Source organism: Trichechus manatus, unplaced genomic scaffold (assembly GCF_000243295.1).
Source record: "Trichechus manatus latirostris isolate Lorelei unplaced genomic scaffold, TriManLat1.0 scaffold00153, whole genome shotgun sequence".
Classification (NCBI taxonomy): Eukaryota; Metazoa; Chordata; class Mammalia; order Sirenia; family Trichechidae; genus Trichechus; species Trichechus manatus.
This window is the reverse complement of record NW_004444089.1, coordinates 5960748-5973651: the sequence shown is the minus strand read 5'-3', so window position 1 is coordinate 5973651 and position 12904 is coordinate 5960748. Positions and strand designations below refer to the sequence as shown.

The following is a 12904-nucleotide window of genomic DNA, read 5'->3' as shown; positions in this document are numbered from 1 at the left end:
AGGAGGCACAGTCCTCTCCCTTGCTTCACCCGTGAGGAGGCACAGTCCTCTCCCTTGCTTCACCCGTGAGGAGGCACAGTCCTCTCCCTTGCTTCACCCGTGAGGAGGCACAGTCTTCTCCCTTGCTTCACCCGTGAGTAGGCACAGTCTTCTCCCTTGCTTCACCCGTGAGTAGGCACAGTCTTCTCCCTTATTTTACCCGTGAGTAGGCACAGTCTTCTCCCTTACTTTATGCATGAGTAGGCACACAAAGAAAGAAGAATTTGATGCAACGAGACAAACATTTTTTCATATAGTCCAATTCTTTTTCTCAGATGGCTAAAGTATATTGTCACTGCTGCCATATTTGCCAAATAAGCCAATGGATTACAGGAAAACCACACTTCCCCAACATGCGCTGTCACTGAGGCTCCTCCCTACGTCTGGGAGCTTTTATTTGCAGCGACACACACCTTCCAGGATGTGTCACTGCTAGAGTTCCCCACTTTCTGTCCTTGCTTGGTAGCACTGGCACTCGCATAAGTACAGATTTGGGTTTGGGAAGGCCACCAAGAAGAACTGGAGCAGAGATACAGGCACAAGGAGATCATTAACAGCCTTTCTAAGAGGCGCTGAGTTTTTTCTGATGCAGCAGGAAACCAGTGAATGGCCACAGGTGTCAAATGATTAGATGTGTGTCTGAGAAACAACTCTCCTACCGCTGAAATATACTGAGAAGAGGCAAGACCAATTACTGCATTTGTAATGGTTGCAGTAATTAACAATGAGAATCTAAATTAAGGCAGGAGTCCTACGGGTGGAGGTGAAAGGCTGGCTGTGAGAGGTACTGTATTTTTGTGCAAATCATGAGTGCCTTCTACACTGGTTCGCCAACCACATCCTCCCCTCTCCCCAGGTATTGTCAAAGCACGCTATGCTGATTTTTTTTTTTTTTTTTTTTACAGCAGCATGTAAAAAAAATGGGCACAGCAGCACTTATGAAAATATTTTGAGGGGGGTGCAGTTTCCAAACAAAGGTAGAAGGTGCATGTTATTTGTATGAAAATACAGTATTCAAGAAGTAATACCAATAGATTATAATGACAGAATGCACGTGGGAAATATGTGAACAGCTACTACTTCAATAGATCAAAGATAAGAAAACAACTGATGAACCTGCATAGGTTTCAGATTTAAGTGACTGCATGGAGACAATATTCCTAAATGAAATTACAAAAAATGATTCAGTAGAGAAGAAGTTTAAAGGTTTTTATCGGGAGCATGCTGAGTTTGAGATACTTTCCACGTGGAAATATTTCATAAGCAGTTTGGGTATGCGAGCCTAAAGAGAAGGCATGCTGCAGAGAAGCCTTGAGGAGCTGTCAGCCTGGTCACCCACGGTTAAGATCCTGGACCTAGAAACTTAAGCACTATTAAAAATAAAAGCCAATGAAATTACAATACTACGGTAACTGAAATCTCCTGAGAACGCATTTATTCTCTTTTAAATCATAAAGATTCCACTCTCTGCACGTAATGGTCATCACACCTAGGGGAAAGAGAAGGAAAAGGGCTTTCATACTTGCAGACTCTTACTGTTGTGCTCACTTTCCATTAGAAAGAGTGTGGGTTCTGAGGATGAAGTGTGAATATTCAGGCACAGGGCATTATTCTTTCTATATGCAAATAATACTTATTTAAGTTTTGCCTGATACAGTGAAACCTGCATACCTGTCATAAAATAAAAGTGACTAAAGCAATTCTTTTCAAAAGGTATGTAAAGGTACATAAAAGTTAAAAAGAAATATAAGCTATTTCATGAATAAAATAAAAATGCCTTTTGTCACAAGATATATGGTTGCAATATCTTAGGAGAGAGGGTACAAATATGGAAACTGGAGGAAAATGAAGGTAACAAATTCAGTAAAGATGTGTGTTCTTCAACAATATTTTTAGTTACCCTTATTGCCCTTACTAACTTGCAATGGGAGGTGAGGAAAATTTGCAGAGCAAAATTATGTGTGTTGAAAAAGAAAACAGCACAAAGTAGTATGGCATTAAAAATGAATTTCACTAACTTAAATGGAAACATTTTATGAAAAAATTCATTATAGAGAAGTAGTCACTTATAAGGAAAAACACCTTGTAGCGGACTATAGGAAAACGGAGCCCTGGTGGCGCAGTGGTTAAGAGCTCGGCTGGTAACCAAAAGGTCAGCAGTTCGAATCTACCAGCCACTCCTTGGAAACCCTATGGGGTAGTTCTACTTTGTCCTATAGGGTTGCTATGAGTTTGAATCGACTTGATGGCAGAGGATTTGGTTTTGGTTTAATAGGAAAACAGCTTATTTAATAAGTCAATGAATCATAAACCATAAGTCTGAAAGAAAACAAATGTTCTTCCTTGTTAACATCTGACAAACTCATTAAATTGCTATGTGTACTATAAATTTTATTATCAGATATCTTCTGTAAAGTTTCCACAGAGTAAAAAGAGGTTGTCCAACAAAGAAGACTATTTGAACATTACATTATAATTTCCCTATGTTTCAGACAAAATACTTAATGTATTTTATTTTCACTCCTTATAAACTAATTTGCACAGTGAATTAAATATAAATTCCACTTAACTCTAGTTAAAGTTCACTAAACAAATTACCATTTAGATTTTTCCTAGCAGTGTATGTACATCAATTTCACTTTTTTGTGTTTGTGCTTTACATCAAATGTTTTCCTTATCTACTTAGTAAACTTGGGGTGGGGGGAGTGAAATGAGGGTAGGGCACAAACAAGAAAACTAGTGAAGAAGCAGGCAACATTTCGTTCTATTACATATACGGTTGCCATGGGTTGGAACCAACTTAACAACACCTAACAACAAGGAGCCCTGGTGTCACAGTGGTTAAGAACTCAGCTGCTAACCAAATGGTCGGCAGTTCGAATCCACCAATCCACCAGCCGCTCCTTGGAAACCCTATAGAGCAGTTCTACTCTCTCCTATAGGGTCACTCTGAGTCGGAAGGGATCACCAAACCAAACCCACTGCTGTCAAGTCGATTCTGACTCATAGCGATCCTATAGGACAGAGCAGAACTGCCCTATAGAGTTTCCAAGGAGTGGTTCTTGTATTTCAACTGCCGACCTTTTGTTTAGCAGCCAAGCTCTTAACCACTGCTCCACCAGGGCTCCAGAAGAAGATATAGAACTACCTTATTTCTGAAAAATATAAGGAAAGTAGAAGGCACATAATTGGATAAGACAAAGCATGATAAAAATATTAAAATGCTTTTGGAAAACAAAGTAATAATTATACTCTCTATATAAGAACAGTAGCCTCAATAAGAGAGAGAATCATTAAAAACAAGATACTAATTTTACTTCCTTTGTTTACTAAAAGTAATTACATCTCATTTTTAAGTCAATTAGAGCAAAATACACAATAAAATTTTAACATTTTTATATGTATAATAGATACGTTTTTTCTGAACTGGAAATCAGGAAACATGGTCAGACAAAAGATTTTCCTATCACTTTGAAGTGTAAGGCGAAATCTGGTTAAGGTAGTTAGGCACTGAAACACTGAAATTTCCAGGTAATTTAGTTGGTTTACATATGACAATAGTGCTAATCAGGACATTACAATAAAATCTTTAATTATTAAGTGGGGCTGATTAACTATTAAGGGTGCTGTAAAGCTGAACTTAATTACTGGAATAACTTGTTATTAAGATGGTCTTATGAAATAAATCTTAATTTCACTAAAAACTAATAAGTCATAAATATTCACATTACAAAAGAATTCTTAACATAATGGAATTGTTGACATACAGGCTATATGAGATTCACTGACTTTTTATATATCTTCTATTCTGTCAATCAGTCTGTGTTTTACCATAATTAAAAAAAAAAGACAATTTTTCTTTTAAAGAATTTTCTATAAGAATTCATTAAATTATTACTTGAAATTGATTTGTAGTCTATAAAAATAATCATAGTTTAGAATGAACATTGAAAGTAAATTTTAGTAATAAAACAAAAATTATATCCCATAAATAGACTCTCTAGTATGCACTGATAGAAGTGCAAAGAAAATTCATTAAATGCTTAATTTGTACCAGACCCTATGACAGACACTTTACATAAATTATCTTACTTCAACTCACAGTACAATCAGATATCGTAGGCATTATTAGAACCATTTTACACATGGTAAAAGTGATTCTCAGAGCAGTCCCTAGTGGGTCAGAGTGAGGGCTCTGGAGTTAAGACCTTTAGGGTTAGAAACCTGGCTCTACCACTTACTAAACCTCTGTGACCCTGGGCAAGTTTCTCATGAGCAGAACGGGGACAATAACAGCCTTATCTCACAGCACAGCAGACAGATTAAAAACAGCGGCTGGCAGACTAAGTGCTCAATAAACACTGTCTACTGTTACTCCACATCCACACATCCCCATCACCTGAGCATACAGAAGAACAGGGGTTTGCGCCCGGCTCTGTGGGCATCAAAAGAGTACTTTCCCATTGCATTACACTGTCACTAGTGAGAACGACTCCCTTGGTGTATTTTTAATTGTTTGATATACAAATATCTATTTATACCTTGTTCCCAAAAACATATATTAGTCAAAGCAAAGTTTTTCTAAGTTGTACAATGAGTAGGTTTGTTTTGTTTTGTACTGCCTACAGAATTTAACTGCATACGTTTTTTAAAAGAACAGGCCAAATCTGAGACAAACATGTCATTTTTGGCCAATGTGTATGGTTATCCAATTCAAAGCAAAATCAAGTTTCTATTGAATTTACTGAGTCATTCCTAAACCCAAAATTCAGAAGAGATGACATCACTTCAAGATTGGAGTTATGCTTTTCACACTAATTTGTTAATCAATTGTTAATTCTTTTATTCATGAAATAAATATTTAATAAAATGTCTAATAAAAGGCATTTTGTTTAGTTATTACTCTAAAAATACACTGGATTGAGTGGGATCAGCCAGTAGAAAATAAAAGTAATATGAGTCCCGAGGAGGAGAAAATATGCAAATATCCTTGATCACTTGGGAGAATTATCCAAGGTGATCAAGGTGCTTAAGAATTATTATAAACAGGATAAAATCATAACAGAAATTACATATGGGCCTAATTTACTTATTCAAAATGTGTTACAAAAAAGTATTTTTTACACTAAAAAAAAATACTATAGGAGTTGCCACAAGCTATTTGACTGAGATCGGTAATATTTACCTACTACTGCTATGACTTAATTTTCTTCGTACCATCATAAAAGTTAATTAATTCTATGTGAAAAGAAAGGGCAATAAAAACTGTTACCCCTGGAAGTGTAAACACTGAAAGGGCAGTCAGGCAAACTCCAACAACCAGTTATGGAGTAATCTCCTCGGGCCCTTCCAGGCTTCTATTACCTGGTGTGAGATCCCACACTTAAGCAGACACGTACTTGAGTTTAAAGCCACTGCATCTAGAATGTGGGTACCCGTTGCCGTGGAGGGACCCTACAGGATAGAGTAGAACTGCCCCACATCAGGTTTCCTAGGTCATAGTCTTTGCAGAAACAGACTGCCACATCTTTCTCCCATGGAGCAGCTGCTGGGTTTGAACCACCAACCTGTTGGTTAGCAGCCGAGCGCTTAACCACTGTGCCACCAGGGCTCCTTGGGTAGATGGCTCAAAATCAGTTTTTCATCACCACAACTGAAATGTAAAATATGTCTCACTTTACTACCTAAACGAATTAATTCTCTGTTATAAAACACTTCACTGGTAGAAAGTAGTTCAAATACAAAGCAATATACACCCTATTTAAACAATTCATGTCTCGAAGACTGGTGATATAAAATGTTTTCTGAATATTTACTTAGGGTTTTGGAAATAACCTAGGAAGATCACTGAGCCCACTTGCATCATAATAACTAAAACCATTATGCCCTGAGCGCTCACTGTGTGCAACCTAACTGGGCCAAGCATCCTCTGTATTTTATATGATTTAGTCCGAACAATCCTATGAGGTAGGTAGTTATTTTTCCAATTTATAATGGTAGACAAATAAGTTAATAACACACCCAAAGTTGCACTAATAACAAATGGTAAAGTCAAAATTTGAACCCTAGTCACCTGACTTGAAAGCCTACACATAAAAATACTGTAATATATGAGCTTCATGATAAAACAGAGCCACAAATATTCTCCTGCTCAAATAAAGCATTGTTCCATTTTTAAAGGCTCCAGAAAATAAGATCAGTCCTTCAAAAAATTATTTTAATGCTAAACCACAAATATAAAATAAAAACCCATCAACATTTATAAGAATGATACAGTGCTGATGTGACAGCATATAACTAATGCAGGTAAGACTTACAGAGACAGGAAATACATTTATAAAAAGTGACTCCTTAATAGAGTTAAGTACATGGAAACTAAAATACTTTTACTTGAAACACAGAAGGGACAGAAGTAAGTTATTTTAGAGATTAGCTCAATTTCTCCAAAATGTCTGGTGATCAATTAGATAAAATTACAATTTTGTTATGAATTTATTATGCAAACAGATTTTTTAAAGCACTATATCAGATTTTCTCTGGAAGATATAAAATTTCAGACTGATTCTAATTCATATATAACAATTTCATATTGACTAAAAATAAAATGATATGTCCTATTTCAAGATGTCTTTCATCTATAAGGATTCATGATATAGCCATAAAACAAGAGATTCTATCTCCCCTTGCCCTATAGCTAAGAACCTATGTTCTTCAAATAGAGGGAAAGCTCCCATTTATCAACTTGCCTTTAGCATTCTAAAAAGCAAAAAATTATATCACTGATGCACACAATTGTTTATACTGGTCCCCTTCTAAACCTTCCATAACAAAAGACTACATTGCTGATGCAAACAATTATCTACAAAAGAGCCAATCTCCGACATAAAAAGACTTTGAAACAATTAATGAAAAATAGCTAAGAATTCAAAATAGCACATAACTGAATCACAGGGTAGCTTACAACTGGATATGTATTATCATTAAGGAGGAGGGTGATTACCGTTATTATGCTTTCTATTGACTATAAACTAAGAACACAGTATACATTGCTGAAAATGTTGGCATTATTACAGGGAAAAATTAAGGTGAATAATATAAAAGAACTAAAAACAAATATACCAAGATAAAAATCAGAATGTTGACCTCTCACACTGTCTTTTATCTCCACGATGAAATAAATGTAATTTAAATAACAAAATACACTAGAAACACTAAAATGGCTTTTGAAGTCGGGCAGTGAAAAATAACCACGTGTGCTAGATGGGTGGGCCAGTAACCAGTTAAACATGGTGTTAACACTAAGATTTTATAAAAACTATTTATGACGGTATAAATTATTGTTCTTATTTTAGTTACAAAATTTAAAGTTGTTTAATGTTTCAACTCTTCTCTTCACTGAGGAACAAATTCCACATCAGGTTTAAAAACACAGATTCCATATTAATTCATAAGGAATATTTCAATTACACATGGAATTTTCTAGTGGCTACGTTATCTCCAAATTCTTTTCATAGCACTTACTAGCTTTTCAATTACTGATCATAATGTGTCCTGGTTCACTTAGATGATAAATAGGAAAACATTTGGAATTTAAATCCAAAACTGGAAGTTAAACTTTGATTTTTCCACTAGGCTGTTCTGCCTCCTGGTGAAATTACTTAAGCTCTTACAGCAAAGCATTATCACAACAGGGCACGACTTCAGGATTCCCATCCACTCCAAAGTTTTTCTCTTGTAAAACTCCAGCCTTTACACTATGTTGGCATAAGGAATACATAACCATTGGACAGAATTACACTCTGCACAAAGATGCCCCTAATATAGGAATAATATTATTAGCAGTACTGAAATACTATTTTTGAAATACTAATTTTGTTACTAGCTAATTTAAGTAATAAATATGAGAAACTCATGTACTATATTCCATTAGATCTTAAATTTGTTTCATCTTAGTTTTATTCACTAGTTTTTCCATCAGTTCACACTTGTGTGACCTATGAAGGATCATGGGTATGTGTGTACAACATACTAGTGAAGCATTCCTACATTATTGCTGGAGAAAAACCAACCCTTGCCTATATAACCTGCCCTTTAATTCCCTAAACATGACAATGTTAACAACCAAAATAGCTGTTATAATTTCATATTTAACCTCCTACATGCATAATCCTAAAGCATAAGATCAAATCAGAGTTTGATGCATAAGGTATTCTGTAATAAAAATAAGGGAAGTGACAAAAATTGTACATGAAATCAACCTCAATAGAAGATAATTATTTTTCACATAGACTTGGATATGCCACTGGTTAGGTCTGTAATGTCAATCTTGTGCTAGACATATGTCAGGATAAGATGATTATAAAATAACACTACTATTTAAGATATGAATTATGTAACTGTTACTAAATACTCTTCCTGCAAATAACCTTTATCCTAGCAATTTTCTTGAATCTGAGAGGACAACTGAAACCATGAGCATTTGCAAAGGCCAAGGTCAGCACTGTTACTTCCTCAACTACATACTGTAGTTACTATGCTACATCGGGTGAGAACTTATTTATTAACAAGGAAGCCAGTCCTTTATGGTTATAAGAATCTCAATGTCATTTTCTAAATTTTGTGTAAGTATATATCTGCCTTAGTTCTAAAGGATCTGTTATTGGCCCTTAAAGGACAAAAATGAAATATTGTATTACTTTTACAAGGCAATGAGTACACCATTCATGATCTATGAGAGCAGAAAATATCGGCAACTGTACATTCAAAGAAACTTACCAGACGGTTGTTTCCACTTGACTGTCATTGAGCTGCCGATTGTCCAATTGGGCAAAAAGTGGAAAAAGCACTTGAATCCCTCCAATTGAATGAATTGCACTATGAATTGAATGTGTTACTATAGCTTTCACATCCTATGTTCAAAAACAAAAACGTTTTTTAAACTTTTATAGCATAATTTTCATTACTATTTCCTGGTCTAAAATATTCTTATAAGAGAAGTAAATAACATACCTTGATATTTTTTAAAGCCCTCAATTATACAACTTAATACACATATAAGAACATTGCGGTATTTTTGTTAACCTCTTTTAAATTCAACTAAACTTTAACTCTTCAGTTGAGTATTTTTACACCTACAATATGAAGCTGTAAATCAAAATAAGATGTTTTAGAATAAGAAATACTATTAATGGATTTAAAGACTTCCAGGTAATTTTTATGTTAGACAATATTAAGTAAAAAGTACTTAAACTGTATTTTTATATCTCTAACAACTATGTACTCAGCTAATCAATCAATTTTATTTCAATGGATACTGAACCATAAAATAATAGATATGACAGGTTTCCTACTAAGGAATAAAGGCTCAGTAAATTATATTGCCCCACTCTGCCACCCCAAAAGAGAAAGAGATAAGCAGAAGGCAGACACTGCATTAAAAGAACTAGAAAACAAAAACTTAAATAAAAAAAAAAAAAAACCCACACGAAAACAAAACAAAAAATGGGAGCAAGTATAGAATGTAGACACACAGGTGGGCAGCGAAGAAACTGTTAGGCTGATGAGCATGTGAAAACTAAGCTCCTCTTCACCCACCTGGAGCATTAGGGCATGTGGGGAGTGCACAAAAATAGATGCGTTTTCCTTTGGTGATGATTCCAGACAAAGCTGAGCGTCAGTCGCCTTAGCGTTATAGGTAAACGCAATGCTACTTGCAAGTTTCCCATCATATAGAACCTGTTTATGATGTTCTGCCAGATGAATATCGCTCTCAGATTTAAACTTGAAGGTGCTCTGAAAAAATAAAACTAAAGTAAACACTCTCCTTAAGTGGCAATAAAATAAATCTCTAAAGTTTTGAACCAGATAAACCTTCCAGATAATAAACAATGTGCTGTGTGCCTTCCTTGTGTCAGGCACTAGGCAGGGGTGTTACTTAGGTTATTTTGTTATTCTCACTTCAATTCTATAGCAGGATACTAATAGTCACTTAGATCTCCATAGTCTCACTTTTTATTGCTTATCATTATTCACAAAATATTTTTTAGAAAATAATATAAAGCCAGATGATATTGAATGTAAACAGGATTTTACTTTAATATTTCATTCCATACATTTAATTTTTCTTGTTAACACTTTCAAACATGTTCATGTAAGTAAACAGTGCCTGGCACATGAATTACTTTCGTGGAAAAATGCCTATCATTTGAGACTATACAAATGTTGCTATGCGAAATACTTCTTTACTATAAAGTGTATCAACATACTGAATAACAGAGCAACTCCACAATAATATTGCATTATCTGTGCTAAACCCCGAGAAGTTCATTAAAACAAGTTACTACTTTAAATGAAAGACAAAAAGTAAAGAGATGCCAGCTGCAACAAGAAAGGCATTGTTAGAAGTGGTTCAAATCTCTCTGCAGGTATGAGCCTGACAATGACAAACAACATTTAGCCTTTGCAACAATCACATGATGTCAGCATTACTAGTATTTTCCATTAAAACTGTGAAAACTGAACGTTAGGGAAATTAAGATCCAGAAGGAATGGAGCCAGGACAAAATGCCAGGTTTTCAGACTCATACTCAGTATTCAACAGATTGACAGGGAAGTGACGCTGAATTATAATCCTGGCTCTGCCACTAAATAACTTTTTGACTCTTAGGAAATCATTTAACTACTGTGGTTCCAATTTCCTTCCTCTAATACTATAATACTATAAGGTTAAACCAAATGTTCCAAACTTGTTTTTAAAACCAAAAAGAAAAAAGCAAATCCGTTACTGTCGATTCCAACTCATAGCAACCCCATGTGACAGAGTAGAACTGCGCCATAGGGTTTTCTTGGCTGTGATTTTTACAGGAGCAGATGGACAAGTCTTTTCTCCCACGGTTCAAACCACCAACCTTTCATTTAGAAGCAGAGTACTTAACCACTTTGCCGCCAGGGCTCAAAGTTGTTCTTGGGGGAGGCAAATGAATATGCAAATACGTGAAGTGGATCAGATGGGACCTTTCTCAAACTAGAGTGTATGTCCTGTCTAAAAGTGGTCCCGACTGCTCAGATCAAATTAGCTATTGCCCACTGTTAACAGTTCTTCTGTATTTTTCAAGAGAAACATTAAATCTGGATTTTTATGTAAACTTATCTAATTTTTAAATTTAATTCAAACTCTAAAACACTGTACAGGCCAAACATGTCAGGTCACATTTAGCCAGTTTGCTACTATTAGACTAGATAGTCTTTAAGAAGCCATTCTAACTCAAATCTAGATATAAATTGTGCATTATTAAGCATGTGCCCTCCTACTGACAAAATAAAAAAACAATTGTGAACATCTGGAATGGGTGGCACTTTTTATCTTTTAAAGATGGGTGTGTTTAGATATTTTCAATATTAGAAATAAGTAAAAGAAAAAAATACCACGCTGTTAGGATCTGACCCTTTGTTCTCCGTCCCATTAAATGGAGTACAGAACATCACCTCACAACTCAATATTCCAAAATCTAATCATTTTGAAAATCTCACTGATTCCCACTTCCCAACCCAGAAGTAACAGTCTGGATTTAAAACACATCGTAGTGCCAGCCACTACTGGGTTAACACAGAGATTCTATTTCTGTCCCCAAAGTACTAAAGGACAGGTGACAATCAAAACAGAAAATAAAACTGAGAATTGTTTTCAATATAATCCATATTTGAATGAAATTATGAGTTAACTATATTAGCCAGCCAGCAATATCAGCAATATCAAACGCATCTATTTGCCTTCTTCACTGGTTATCTTGTAAAATGTAAAATAAACAACATGTATTTTAGTAAGACCATTAATGATGAAAAAGTTTAACATTTTTTGTTTCTAACCCAATCATTTTAAAATAAAAGTTAACAATGCTGTGGAGCCCTGGTGGCACAGTGGTTAAGAGTTCAGTTGCTAACCACACGTTCCCCAGTTCAAATCCCCCAGCAGCTCCTTGGAAACCCTCGGGGCAGCTCTACTCTGTCCTGTGAGGTCACTAGGAGTCGGATCGCTTGACCACAGTGGTTTTTTTTGTTTGGTCATCCCTCAGTATTGGCGGGGGATTGGTGCCAAGGGCCCTGCAGATACCAAAATCCGTGGGTGCTCAAGTCCCTTATATAAAATGCCAGAGTTTGGTGGGTTGTGTTTTTTTTTTTTTTAAACGCAGCACAGGAATGAACAGTGTTTTGCTCTGAAGTGGAATAGTGATGGTGGGCCAAGTTAGGTGACATGAGGCGCTACATGAAAGTGGGCACTTTAAAGGACAGCTGTATTCGCTCTCCCTCTGCAGGTCACCCTCAGGCCAGGGGTCCTTCAGGTGGAAGGTACTGGGTGACTGTGCACCCTGCACATACAGGGTGCACGTAGTGCTAGGTCCTGGGCCTACAAACTTTGTTCTCTTTCCTACAAGACCTCTGTGCAAACATAATCCCCAGATCCTCACCTGTCCACACTGTCGGGGTGCAGCTGCCTCCCCTGGGAGCTTCTTCCTTCACAGACACATACCCTTCCTCAGGAAGACCCCTGTCTTGCCTTCTGCTGGACCCTGCGGTGCCCCCAGGCCCTTGAGCTTCCCTCCCATCAATGTTTTTGATCTGCACTGGTTGAATCCAAGGGTGAGGAACCCTTGAACAGAGGGCCGACTGCATGTTAGATTGTTGACTGAGCACTAATTCGAGGCAGAATTCTTTATAAGAGTAAAATATGAGTTAATTTATAGAAAGAAAACTATTTAACTGAGGGAATTTGCATGAGAACGTACAGGGCAAGGAGCAACTGGAGCAGCACAACAAGTAAGAAAAAGGAGACTGCAGAATGTTTGCCTTCTTGTGATGGCAGAGCTGG

General features: G+C 36.2%; 1 protein-coding gene across 1 annotated transcript in view; it reads right to left on the bottom strand.

Moving 5' to 3' along the window:
* NBEA (neurobeachin) overlaps positions 1-12904 on the bottom strand; it is a 685423-nt gene that overhangs the window by 633700 nt on the left and 38819 nt on the right. The window contains exons 8-9 of the mRNA XM_023740363.1: positions 9634-9831; positions 8815-8948 (exon numbers count right to left, since the gene is read on the bottom strand). Coding sequence (XP_023596131.1) covers positions 8815-8948; positions 9634-9831 — 332 coding nt within the window. The remainder of the gene's footprint in view (positions 1-8814; positions 8949-9633; positions 9832-12904) is intronic.